The sequence below is a fragment of the Culex pipiens genome, unplaced genomic scaffold, assembly GCF_016801865.2.
Source record: "Culex pipiens pallens isolate TS unplaced genomic scaffold, TS_CPP_V2 Cpp_Un0006, whole genome shotgun sequence".
Lineage (NCBI taxonomy): Eukaryota > Metazoa > Arthropoda > Insecta > Diptera > Culicidae > Culex > Culex pipiens.
The window spans coordinates 71,728-85,796 of NW_026292823.1; the positions used below are offsets into that span (position 1 = coordinate 71,728).

The 14,069-nt window shown below is 39.8% G+C and overlaps 1 protein-coding gene across 6 annotated transcripts in view; it reads left to right on the forward strand.

Annotated features, from left to right (window-relative positions):
- LOC120432527 (uncharacterized) overlaps window positions 1–14,069 on the forward strand; it is a 107,670-nt gene that overhangs the window by 69,038 nt on the left and 24,563 nt on the right. For all 6 annotated transcript variants that reach the window (XM_039597750.2, XM_052711408.1, XM_052711407.1 and 3 more), the window contains 3 exons: window positions 6,999–7,706; window positions 11,812–11,997; window positions 12,675–12,866. In XM_039597750.2, the coding sequence (XP_039453684.1) occupies window positions 6,999–7,706; window positions 11,812–11,997; window positions 12,675–12,866 (1,086 nt within the window). The remainder of the gene's footprint in view (window positions 1–6,998; window positions 7,707–11,811; window positions 11,998–12,674; window positions 12,867–14,069) is intronic.

Sequence of the window (14,069 nt, forward strand, 5' to 3'; positions counted from 1 at the left end):
TGAACATATTTCTATTCAAAAAAAGAACATTTCACTTTTTCAAAATAGAAAATACAATACAATGAATAAAATATTCAAAAATCTGTATTTTAATAACCTTTTTGTATGGACGATTGCCAAAATTGTCATAGAAAAAGAACACACAAAGTTTCGTCCACATCAACACATGCAATAAATAATCGTGATTCTAGGTCTCAGAGAATTGCTCATAACACTTACTTATTTGATGCAAACAAAACATACCAAAATTTACATTGGAAACTTTAAAAATGTTTAAAACAGCCATCCAACATCAGCTTTTCAAGCAGGACGTTAAACTCCCCCTACCATTCATCGCAAACGCCGGAAGAGTGGCGCCACACACGTGCAAGACACGTCGAAGCTCAATTAGATTTAATATCCGCCGCCGTCTTTTCATTATGCCCCACGGACAAAGAACATCCCTCCTCTCTTGCTGGTAGGACGAAGGTTGACACGGGTCGGTCGTCGATGCTCCACAGGATTTCCCGGTACCTTTTTCGTAATGTAAACTCAAGTGTGGTTAAAAAAATATTTGAAGATTAAATATCTACTAAATGTCCTTTTATGTTTATGTATAAAATGAACCATGTAATGCTTCCAAAATCGTATAAACTTACTTTGGCTGTAGTATTCCGAATTTAGCTGGAAAAATAATAATTTTAAGTGGCTTTTTCCAAGAAACTGAGTGTATCTTGATCAAAAAAAGGTATAAAAAGAAAGCCCGCCTTAGGTGGGAAGTTCGTATGTGAAAAGTGTTTTTATTGTAATTCTTTCAAAGCGGCGTACAGTAGTAGCACGTGTCAGGGGCTCTGTTGCCGGAAAGCTTCTGGGAAGGAAACTACTCCTCTGACTGTTGCCGGAAAGCTTCTGGGAAGGAAACTACTCCTCTGACTGTGAGGGTGAGGATGGGCACTTTTAACGTTTCACAAACAGCAGTAGCTGATAGTAGATAGCTAAGGGAGGAACCAGGCTGTCTTTAGCATGAATTGTTGGCAGCTATAAATAGCAACATTCATTCATGCCCCTGAGGGAACGCAAGAAAGCTTTCTCGTTCTTTTTCTTCAGTGTCTTTAACTGTTCGTGGGGAGAAACTGAGACATTTTTTAGTTGGGTGAAACATTTCAACGCACCACGCGTCTCCATGAAACGTTTCACACGGTGGAGAAGCGCGGTGTTCAACCCCTTTTAAAATGTGTCACTTTCTTAAAGTAAACCTCCACAACATCCTGTCCAAGTGCGCTATTTTTAGCAGCGCGCCGTCAACGCGGGTCTCTTTGTCGAGTGTACTCAGCTGGTTCTGGCAGAATGGCAAGTCACGTGGAACCAGCGCTTGTGCGGCAGGTGCATCTTCTCCGGAGCACACGGGGTTCACGTTCGCTGCACCACACGTTGGTTCGTTGTTTCACGAAGAAGTGAAAAAATGGATTTTCCTTGAGTGGTTGAACGCGCAGTTGTTTATTTGTCGTTTTTCATTTTTCCTTCCACCTTTCAACATCAGAGCCGCTTGGTTGAGAGGAAAATCCGATTCGACGTATATCTTGGACTATAAATCACCGGGATAAGGAGGTGGGAGGTGCACGCGATTTGTAGCGATGTGTTGTAGCTGGTTGTGGGCGATTGAAGAAATGTGGAGGGATCGAAAGATGAGGAACTATTTCTTTTTGAAGGGGTTTCTAAATTGTTCTTTGTTTTAGGACTATAAAAGCTTCGTTATCGATCATCAATCAACCCCCAGATAAAAAAAAAACAAAGAATATCTACAGTCTTAATTTGGTACTAAAGCCCTATGTAAATGTTTATGTACAACAGTAAAAAACACGATTAAAAACCATTTATGATCACTTTTATTCATTTTAACGCAAAAAAAAAAATAGGCAAGACAATATTTTTTCGATGGATCAACTATGGTTCCCTTGGAAAGAGCTGTCAAGTAGGAACTTTTCTGTCAAGAAGGACCGCGAGGTTAATTTTTCAAAATTGATTTAAAAGCCCATTCTAAACTCTTTGTGGTCGTACAAAGGGTCATTGTACTCAGAAAAATAAGCTTTATCGCTGTAAACAATAATATCAGCAATCTAAGCTTCATTTTAGGACCCAATTGGGTCCTAAAATCATTCCTAACTGATAGTAAATATGTTCATATTTGTTTATTTGTTCATAAACATAGTTTATAAACATAATAGTTATAATAAAATTTTAAGATAAGTTCTTTCTTGACAGAAAAGCTTCATGACATAACGAAAATCCCACTTTTTAATGCCCTGTTAAAATAAAGCGACCAAAATGCGACGGTTCTGTTTTACCACAGGGCACCTGCTCTGTCAACTACATATAAAGTTGGTAGTTTGTCTAGTGAATAAAGTTGTCGTGATTGTTCAACCATGGGTTTTATGGCCAATGTCAACCTTTTAACGCAGTTAAAAATTGTAAAAATAGCGAGACAAATTTGAAAAAAAATGATTAGTTGTTTTAGACCGGTAAGCAACCGATTCCCATTTATAATGAGATAGGGCTTTTAGAGCCAATTCTGAACAACGTAAGATAAGACATTGTAACAATATTATTTTCATAACATTCATAACAATCAATGTTAAAAACTTCACAATTAAACTCTGCCATGAATACTTTAGATCGTTTACCTTCCAAAGAGTACCTTTTTATCCAATTTATCCTCCTTGGAGCTTGTTTCCACTTGCAGTACTGCCGCCAAAAGCAGCTACTGGATCCCATCGAGATAAACCTTAATCTTAATCGCAACCATCCGTAGACACGTGTTAGTAGTCTACACCCTTACGAGCAGAAAGTGTGCCATCTTCGTCGAAGTCGCACCTGCCAAGTTCTGCCAAGAGTCTTGTGCAAACAAATCGAGAACATGTTTTAAAATGGACGAGTTTGTTGTCTCGAGAAAAAAAAACGTGAAGGTCTTAAATCTTTGGAGATTTTATTTTTGCGCCGCATTGAAAATAAACATGTAATTTTTTAAGAAACTTTCCTCAAAACACAAACAAGAAAGGATTTCCTGAACGGCGCCAAACAAGATGTTCTCGCAGCTTCCGGGAAAACTTCCTGCATCCTTGTGTTCTCGAGTGTTGGCTGGCGGTATCTTTGTAGGCAGGCATCGTTGCGTAGGTGGGGCTCGCCATAAGCGCAGCCATAAACTGAACGGGATATGGGTTTCCTCAGTTTGGTACAGTTTTTGATGAAGGTGTACACCAAAGAATTGATGGTAAAATTTGTAAAAAAATAACTTTGATAACTTTTTAAAAAAAATAAATATGATTACATTTTTTTCCCTGAAATTTAAAATTTTCACCATGTTTTTTGCAAGTGCTCGATTTATTATGCAACTGCAGTTTGTAAACATTTGTTTTACTTTTACTCACTCAGAGTAACCGCACAAGAAAATTACCACGAACCATGGCACATTTTAGCAGCATCCGTTGCTTTTGTATTTTATAGCTCCAAGGGAGGTGGCGCGCGTTGCAGGCGTTTATGCAGCTCGAAATTGATGGATTTCTGTCCGTGTGTGTGTGTGCGTCTATGTGTGATGTTCAAGCATTTATGTGAGTATGTTGACGCAAAATGGCGCACCACGAATGTTTGCTGGTTTATTGTTTCTTCATGAGCTCATAATGATTGATACATTAAGCTGATGGGAGACGGATGATGGCTCAATTTGCTACAATGTGTAATTTGTTTGCATTACAATGGGAGCAAGTTGAATATTAAACAGAGTTCTTTGTAATATAGTACCAATATAGTTGATATTAAAATAACCGAACCATTTATGAACATAACCCCAATAATAGATAGTTCATGATTACATCATTCGATTTTTATGCGATTAAAATTTCAAACGAACATGCAATATCTGTTTGTACACCCATACCAAATATTTTTTCGTTTCGCTCGAAAATTTTCCAAAACGAGCAAAACATATCCTTTAAACTTTTATTTTCCATTTTGCTTTTTTCCCCATTCCAAACGAAGAATCTCCATCGATTGGTGTTTTTCGCGAGAAAGCAAAAAAGAGCCCTGATATTAAATTAAAATTTATGTCTTCCCCTCCTTCCAACTTGAACATATTTCCGCGAAGAACTTGTCCCGATCAGGCTAAGTGAATTCCATCTGTTTCGTTCCGATTTTCCCACCCAACCACTGTGCATCATTGGGGCAGAGGAGTTGACAGGGGGGTAATTTAATTTGATTTTCATTCTGTCTGCAAATTTAATGTTTCTGGGTACGGTACTCAAATAGCAGGGAGGGGAAATAACTACATTATTTCAAAATGTGTTTTATTACTGTTGGTTTCAATTGAAAGTATTATTCTTATGACAGAAGAATGCTCTCTTCTAACTGCCAACATGACTGACTAGTGCCATTTTGCCTTAATTGGCGCCTGTCAGCGCTGTGACAGATGATCCCGAAGGCAAGATTTATGATGTTCCAGTAAAGTCTATCAGGAGGCCTACTCACCGCCCTCCATTGCTCCTATTCGGGCGGGCATAATAGCCGCGACGCGAGATTGATTGATTTGGACGTGATGTTTCCAGTCGAGATTTGCTGATAATGAAATGGTGGCTTATTTCGTAAAGATGGTTAAGATGATCATGCTGTCAAGTATTCCATTCCAAAAATAACCAATTTCACAAATCTGTAAAGAAGATGTATTCTGATTTTTTTAAATAAGGCCTGTAATGTTTTTTTTTCAAATTTTTATCCGTCAGTTCTGCTCAAATTTGAGGAAGGGGGTGAAATTAAAAAAATAATTTCAAGCCCAATTTTCAAAATTTTATAATAATATACATTGGCCAATGTGACCAATGTGGCCACAGAGTGTATCCTGCTCACTCCTGATGTAAACAAGAAGATGTTTACGTGAGCAGGATACACTCTTTGTTTACAAACTCTGGAAGGTATTAGACTACGACAAACAAACAAACTCGCACTTTTTCGTGTTTGACTAACTTGCAAACTTGTTTGCTCTTTTGGCAAATGCGCGCTGTCAAATCTCATACTGCGCGTTTTGTTTTTGTTGATCTTTTCTTCGAATTGCTTGGCATTGGTGCCAGGTATGTTTTTTTTGCATTTTGACCGCGTGGCGTGTACCTTTGAGAGAAACGGATAATACCGTTGTCAAAAATATGTCTCACCAATACCAAATCGAGCCATAAAATAATTATTTTTCTTTTCTATGTTGTTGGATTTTCTTGGAAAACCTAATTATGGTTTCATGCTGATTTTTTGTTAATTTATTTTTCGAACTAAAATATGTTATGATTGTATGTTATAATAACAGCTAATCTATGTGTTCTCATAACAATTCCTGACCTCGTGACAAAAACAGAACCTGAACTTTTCCAGTTATTCCACGTCCACATGGCTATGCCTAGCCGCGGTCAGAAGGTGCAAACCGCCATTGTTTATCCCCTGCCAATTACGGTGGTATGATATGGTTCCCACAGGAGGGACAACTACGGACACGCGAAGCATACATTCGAGCTCCACGTTGCAACGATGTCAAGAGTTCGTAGGGTCGTACCTAAATTTATCCCAAAGTCATGCCACTGTGTAGACCAAAGACTGATTAGGTTCTGACCAAGGACGCAAGGACAAGTTGCCTCAATTAACGCCACGTAAAACGAGTAACGTGTCCTAGCGGCCACCAGTTTTTGATGGCACCACCGAGTGACACCACGCGGTGGTGATTACCATGCACAGCTAAAAAAGTAGTAATCCAGCTGCGTGTAAAAGGCCTGGGTGTAAAATAAATATTGCATTATTTTATGCAATTTTATGTGATTTTACACCCTGAAATATGTAGCCCATCAGTATGGGAAACCTACTTGACCGAAATGTTAAGCTCATATATGCGTTTATCCTTACAGCTTTTCATCGGTCTGATGGCCGAGTGGGCTAAGGCGCCAGTCCTTGCTGTTGGTGCTGGGTTTGAATCCTGTTAGTTGCATTTTTTTTGTGTTTACAAAAATTGTACATGCAGTGTGTAATATTAAGTGTTTATTTTGACGAAGGTGATGTGCATGCTTTTGTATGCGATTTTACCATCGGATTTTTTGCTGTGCGTAATGGAAGTGATTTTTCCACCCATGCTGCACCATCGTCCGTCAGCGACTAATTAATGGGGAAATTTTGGTCTTTTGTAGCTCATTTTGAATTACCGGTTTGTGATTTTGAAGCATGACTGATTCGCAGAACTTTTGAGATTCATTTCAGCGAATTATGAAGCAGTTTATTATTTTATATTTCAGCATGTTGAAATGGATTCAAATGGCAAGTACATATATATCCAATTATGACGCAAGTACGAGCTTTAATACATGGTTGTAGAGCACTTGAAATTAAACCAAAAATAAGCACACAGTGGAATTAGGGGAACTATACCCTTTCTCAGCCTATTTCTATTATCGGCCTATCAGCACTTTGATCATGAATTAAAGCTTTCATAAAGTGTTTTTGGCTGTTCCAAAGTAATAAATAGCTCAAATAAAAGTGAGCAAGCAACTCTCCATTGTTGAAACATCTGAAAATGTTGATTTTATAGCGGAAAACGGAAAAGTGATGAGAATTGGTCGAACGGCTTAGAGTGATTAAAATGGGTATATTTCCCCTAATTGCCTGAAAACATATTCCCACAATCCACACGTTATTCACGCCCCACACAAATGGTGACGATGAGCATCCACGCGAGACACGACCCAATGAAAAGTGTTTAATTTCCCGCGTGAAAAGTACGAAAACGTGTCACACTCAGCCACACAACAGCGCTGAAGCTCCCAGCGCAATAAATTGCCGGTCTTTCGTTACATTTCCTTCCCGTGGAGCTTCATCTCCCGTGCAAAATTATATCCGTTTGTTTTATTTTCAACCCCCCCAACTAGCTTGAGTTATTACATTTAGTTACTTTTTAGTTAAATTGTTTTTTCTTTCGTTTGTTTTTCCCTTCCGCAAATTTCCAGAAATCAGTCTTCCGGATCTGGTGAGTCGCTCGTTGGCCAGCGTTGCCCTCCCGGACTGCAACGTGCTGTGTCCTACGCCGAACCGACACCGCTCCACCAGCGGCAACGATGTCCATTTAGAAGACTGCGAAGCGCCCCCATCGCTCCCGATCTCTCCGTCCCCTTCGGTTCTGACCGTTCCAGACCTCGCGTACGAAGATGAGCGCCACGCCCAAAAGGGCCTAAGCCGCATGACCAGTGCCAGCTCGCCGAATCTCGCCCAGGTTCGCACCACCATGGAGTACCTGTTGCCCCACCAGCAGCATCCACCGGGGTCCCAACCACCGGCGCCCCCCTCCAAGCGCCAGATCTCACCGAAAATTTCCAAGAAAACGCGCCACCTCTCGACCAGTTCCGCCGATGGAGACACCGACGTTCACCAGCACCACCTGCACCGGGTCGTGAGCCCGAAGACCATGCTGAACACCCGGATCGCCAGCCTGGTCGAGACGAACAACAATAAAAATGCCCACAACGGGATGGGTGGCTCGGTTGATGTCCTCGCTACGACCGCCAAGCTGAACATTGACGGAATCACGATCAATTCCCACCAGCAACAGCAGCAGCAGCCGCACCATCCCTACTGGAAGCACCGGATATCGAAAAAGCAGAACAAACTCGCCCAGGCACAGCTCGATAAGCTGACACAGATTAATATCCATTTGCATGGTATGTTTTTATCTTTCGTTTTTTTTTATTCCCTCCCTGGTTTATTTTCAATCACTCATTCCGATGAAATCTGATTTTGTGTTCGTCGTTTGACGCTAATTGATTGATTTAATTTAATTTGGTGCACTTTGAGCCCGCGAAAGCGGTTCGATTCAATGATGAGTATTTTTTAAGCTTTTTAATTAACCTTCGTGTTGCGTCCTTTGGATGGCATAACACATCAATAATATGGTAATGATTTATGCACCAGAATGTGCACCACAGGACATGGCCCCAAGATACATCGATTAATCAAATTTCAAATGGAAAATATTGGCCGTTATCTGAAATTTGCTACTCATTGTTATTTTCATACAGTAAATTTCCCAAAAATGACGTGTCTCTTGATTTTGACACATTTGACATTTCTTCACTCACACGATTTCTAGCTAGAAATTAATGAACTTCGTGAAAAAAAAAAAAAAACTTCATAAAACCAAAAAAAACGTCCAACAAATCATCCTAGATTTGGGCGTACTTATGCCAACGTGGCGGCCAGCGGTAATGGTCCAACCCCGGACAGCAATAGTGATGGTGATTTATTCACCCTCACCGAATTCCTCTCCCTAGCGAGGGACATGTGTACTAGGTTGGGTACGGATTTTGAAAAGTTCTCAGACCAAGTTCTGGTGTGGTTCCCCTTGTAAGGCATACCCATAAGAACTCTCACGCCAAATTTCAGCTCATTTGATTGAAAATTGGCTTGTCTCAAGCGAGTTCAAGTTTACATGGGATTTACTATGGGAAATTTTGAATTTTCGTTCATTCGCTCGTACAGGCCTGGGGAAAACATATAGAAACTTCTAGGATGGCCAGAAATGAGCGGAATCGTTTGGAGAACAACTTTCCCTAAGAGACCAGGTCGATTCGTTCAACCCCCATCGAGCTCAACGGCAATACATCCGGGGTTTTCGGAACCACAGAAAAACATCAAATTTTCCTTAGCATGCTATGAATGCTTGATGAACACCGCGACGCCACATGTCAAACAGCTAGCCACCAATAGCTTTTCACTTGCGCTAACGTTTTCATAGCGCTTAAGATATGAAAGATATGAAAAATCAAATTATTCGCTCTACAGCATTGCCTTGACGTTCTCGATTGCGAGATTCCTACTCGAAACTAGGTGTCCGAAGGCTTGATTGCTGAGGCAATTAATTGAAAACCTCTTTTTACACCTTAGTCTTCATCTACCCCGGGATTCAAACTGACGACCTTTGGATTGTGAGTCCAGCTGCCTACCAGCGACTCCACCGAGACAGAACCCAGGGAGACGACCCCTACACCTGGATTGAGCTTACGACCTAACCTCTAGGTTAGACCGGGGCCAACATTTACTTCCCCGTCCGACGGAAGGCGTGATCAGACAAATCTCGTCTCGAAAAATGCCACCGGGACCGTCTGGGATCGAAACCAGGCCGACTTGGTGAGAAGCAACTACTCCACAGGTCCCGGCCCACGTTAAACCAGCAAGGTCCAAATCAGAAGTGCTCCAATTTTGCATGGGAGATTCTTGGTCAACATAATTAGATCCGCATTTTATGATTTTTGAATTTAGGCCAGTTTTGAACACGCTATAGGCAATCAAACGTCAAAATTACCCCCCACTAGAGGGCGCTGAAACTTGGGGTGATGTTTTCATTATATCCTACAGCGAGTAAATTGGTTTGAAATTTGAAATTGTTTTATTTCATCATAAAATCGACATTAATAGCAAATTATACCATTTTCAGGTAAGAAATAAATAGCTTAATTGATATAAACGAAAATATTTTTAGTGATGGCCGATTTAACCTGTTCATTATCTGATTCAAATTAAGGGAATGTTTTAATCAACCAAAACCTAACTAATCAATTGAGAATGTAGATTATTCAAGTGGACAAATATTTTTTAAAGTCACTTCTACCATAAAAGCAAAGCTCTGCTTGAAAAATGATGATTGGAATGATTTTCAAAACTAGCAATCTAACCTTATTCTCGCGTTTTCAATCCGGATCTCAGAATTTTCAATGAAAAAGGCAACCTAGCAAAAAAAAAATCTAAAAGTCAGTCGATAGAACTTTTCATTTCTTACCTCCTGTTAACTTTATTTTATTCCAAAAGATCAATTTTCTTTTAAAAAATTTTCATATAGTTTTCACTCTCCTTTGCACTTATCGCGCAAAAACGTAAACGTTACCTTGCACCAAAGTTCTTCTACTCGAATGTAGATGGCGAATCGAGTTTTTAGCTTTGGTTTTGGGGGCCTATATCTTTTGTCAATGAGCAGTTTAGTACTAGTCTTTTTTTCTTCGGGAATGTTTGAATTATGCTGTCCAAAAATAAAAGAATTAAAACCAAAATACAAACAAGATGGTTTTCCATCAAAAATCCCTGGGAAATGCTTCCCAGGCAGACGGTAATAACAACATTCATTCCATTTCACTAACAAATACTGTTGAAATAACAGAAAGTGTTATGGAATCTTCTTGCAAAAATATTTTTTGCATAAGGTTTTAATAACAGTTACGTTATCATAACAAAATTTGTTATTGGTCTGATATTGTTTGAAAGCCAATAACATTTTTTTGTAATGGAAAAATACCTCCAACTGTTATTGGGAAGATCAGATTAGTTGTTAAAATAACAAAAAATAATCGTTCGAAGAATCGAAGACTAACTTAAAATGTTATTAGTCTGTTGTTATAATAATAATCCAATAACAAAAAATTCATAACGACGAATAACAAATCTTGTTATAAATAGCATAAAATGTTACTGGCTTAGTACACCCAGAACTAGGCATCGGCATACGAGAGGATAAACAGCACGATTCGGTAGTAAAATGGTACTGTGTGCGAACGGAGAGGATAAATCCCGAAATTACCGAGAGTACTTTACTCATGGGTTCATCTTCAAAAAAGTGCATCTATCAAAAAAAAAAAAGTACCGGTACTGAGACTCGAACCCAAGACCTTCGGCATATTGAACCGTGCCTTTGCCGTATGGGCCACCATGGTTCGGTGACAAAGTGACGCTCATTTGTCCATTTAAGCCACTCAATAGGATGAACTGTTCCAATGAACGAATGAACACTCGAGAGGACTATACTCTCGCAAAATAGCACTTTCCTCACGTTTCTTTTCGTGAGGACTATCCTCTCGTTCTTTAACTTTGGGTGTATATTCAAATTTCAAAAAAAAATTATTCCCAAGTTACTTCCGTCTACTAGGGTTTGCTGAAAGCCGGATCTGACCCAATCCCAAATAATAAAGCCTCACAGCTCGTTTCACACTTAATTTCCCACATATTTCATCCCATTTACTGAACTCCCACACTCACCTGACAATACGTTCCAACAACGGATCGACGGCATAAACGGAAATCAAACAGTTATATGCACAATTTGTGTCATTTCCAGGCTGTTTGATCTACCCGATATATGTAAATGTCCCCACACAAACACATTCCCTCTACTGGACGTTCCAGCCGACATCATTGCCGTTCCCAGTGCACATCGGAACTCGATCAATGGCTCTTCATCCGGTTTGTTTTCAATTAAATTCGAATTTAATTCCAGCCCGACACCACCAACCACCACCTTTCACTAGGATTTCAACGTGGTGGGATAGGGTTTGGTAAAGAGTGATTGGAAATGTTTGTTCAATTTGGTTTTTTCTTTCGAATATTTTTTTAAGCTTATTGAAAGTGATTTGAAAGACTTTTCAATTTGGGAATATTGTGATAAAGTTTGATACAACCCAAAAAAATAAGAATTACTCTATTGTCATGAGGATTTATTTCTCAATAAAGATTTCCATCCAGTCAAATGGCGAAATTGAGCTTTCAATGTTAATTTTCCGATTTCGGTTGCAGAATGAAACTGAAGTTGTGGCTTTCGTCCTCAACGCTTTCATGAGGCTCTCCAAGCTGGGTACTTCTGCTGCATGGCAAACGTTAGAAAATGTCTGCCGTTCCAGTTCGTTAGTCGATGACGAATACCACCAGCACACATCCAGCCATCAACCACGATAAATTAAACAAATAAGCTTAACAATCGATTTTAATTACGACCCCTTCTTGCAGCCCTCTTTGCTGCGGTCGAGCACGGCCACCTGGAGAAGGCCCGGACGATCCTGGAGAGTACCGACGTGGACGTCAACAGTCTGAACAGCGACGGCCTGTCGCCGCTGGACGTGGCCGTGCTGAGCAATAACCGCTCGATGACCAAGATGCTGCTGCAGCAGGGCGCCATCGAGAATGCCCACACCAGTGAGTACTTTTTTCGTGCAGTGAAGGATCAAGCGTCTCCATTGAATTGTTTTGAGGAAAATTTTATGATGGAGACGCATGATTTCTCATAATTATTAATAAAAAGTATGAGCCATAGAATATTAACAAACATAACTTCTTTTAAACTTGAAAAAATGTAGAATTATGGATAATTTTTTAATGTTGATATATTATAGCAGAATTAATCAATAAGCTTAAAACAGTTGAAACTTTCAGCAAATTCCAAATTTGTCTTAATGCACCAAGATCATCTTCCATTTGTCCCGCAACGGGAAGCACGCGGAGATGTTCTGCAGAGTAGAATTCACCAGAAATTCCCGGGAGATAAATTAGTTTTTAATTAAATTTGATAATTACGAGCGCGCTGAACTGCATTGCCAAGCTAAATATATACCGTTCAGGACGAATGACTTGTGGTATAGCCTTCGGTCCATTTTCCCTAACCAAACCATCGTCCAGGAATTGCTGGCAACACTGACAGCAGAGGAGATCTTTTTATAGTTCGGGGTACGCTTCGACTAATTGGTGCAAGTCCTTCAATAGTTCAGGCAGCAATGATACCGAGCAAAAAGTACACTTTCTGATCACTTTCTTTTCACCCATCCCTCTCCATCCTATTTCCGGTGGCGTTGTCCGTCTTCATCGAACAATTACAGTACAAGCGGCCAACAATAACGTGGGGCTGCACCTGAACAATCTGCTGTGCGAGGCGGAAGCCACCATCCACGAGCTGGGGAACTTCGAGGCGAACCAGCAGAGTCACCAGAACCAGGGCAGCGGAGGAGGCGGCGGCGGCGGTGGTCTCGGAAGTGGAAGCACCGGCAAGACCACCTTCTCCAACATCATCGGTAAGTGGAGGACGAAGACGTTTGAAGTGTTTTTTTTACTGCTCACCTTTCTTGAATTGCAACATCGCCCACTCCCAGAAATTCGTATTCTTCGTGGATGTGCACCGGGTTTCCCTGTCCTTGATGAGTAATGACAACAACAAAAAGTAGAATTGATGAAACTACAATGAAAAAAAAAACTTAGTCTCTACACCCAAAACTGGGTAGCAATCGTCCGTGAGAATTATGCCCTCTAGTTCATTAAAAAAAAAAGTTCACCCTTTTTTAAGGCTGGTACAAATTTTATTTAAAGTTTTTTTTTCGATTTTCGATGTTTATTATCGCAAAAAGTTTTCGCAAAAAATCGTTTCAGCCAAAAGTTACTGGGAACTAAAATAATAACAAAGATTTGTTCGAAGAATAACTTAAAATGTAATTAGTCTGTTATTACAATAACAATCCAATAACAAAAAAAATCATAACGATGAATAACAAATCTTGTTTTAAACAACATAAAATGTTATTGGCCTAGTATTTTCAAATAACAAAAAATGTTATTCCCAAGTTATTTCCATCTGCTCGGGTAGGGCCATACAAGATGCGTTGATTTGAGGTAACATAACACAACTCGAAAATTTTTAAGTTGATGTCAGTAAACGCTTCAGTTTCGTCAAGGTATGATAGATATGGACTCCCTGAACACAATACATTCAACTTAGATGAATTTTAGTGAATTTCCTGACAATAAATAAAATTGTAAATTTCTGGAATAAATGGTATGGTATCATCTTAAGCAACCATGCGCACCCCCTTATTTATGCTGCCCTCATAGATAAACATGTGTACGCTTGCTGCGTGTTGCCTAAGGAGATTTCATACCATTTATTCCAAAAATTTACAATCTTATTTATTGTCAGGGAATTCACTAAAATTCAATTCTGTTGATTGTATCATGTTCAGGGAGTCCGAATCTATCATACCTTGACGAAACTGAAGCGCTTACTGACATCAACTTCAAAATTGTCGAGTGGTGTAACTACCTGATTTTTTTCGGATTGCAAAATTGAAGTAATACAAGTGACCCAAAACAACTAAAGTCTGAAATGCAGGAAACGTCTCCACTCATGAAACTGCAAAATGATTCTGCTTGAAAATCCAACTACTCCCGTTATCTACATCTGGTAGAAGTCTTCCGAAAGTTCCTTCCGCCCTTGAGGGGCCATA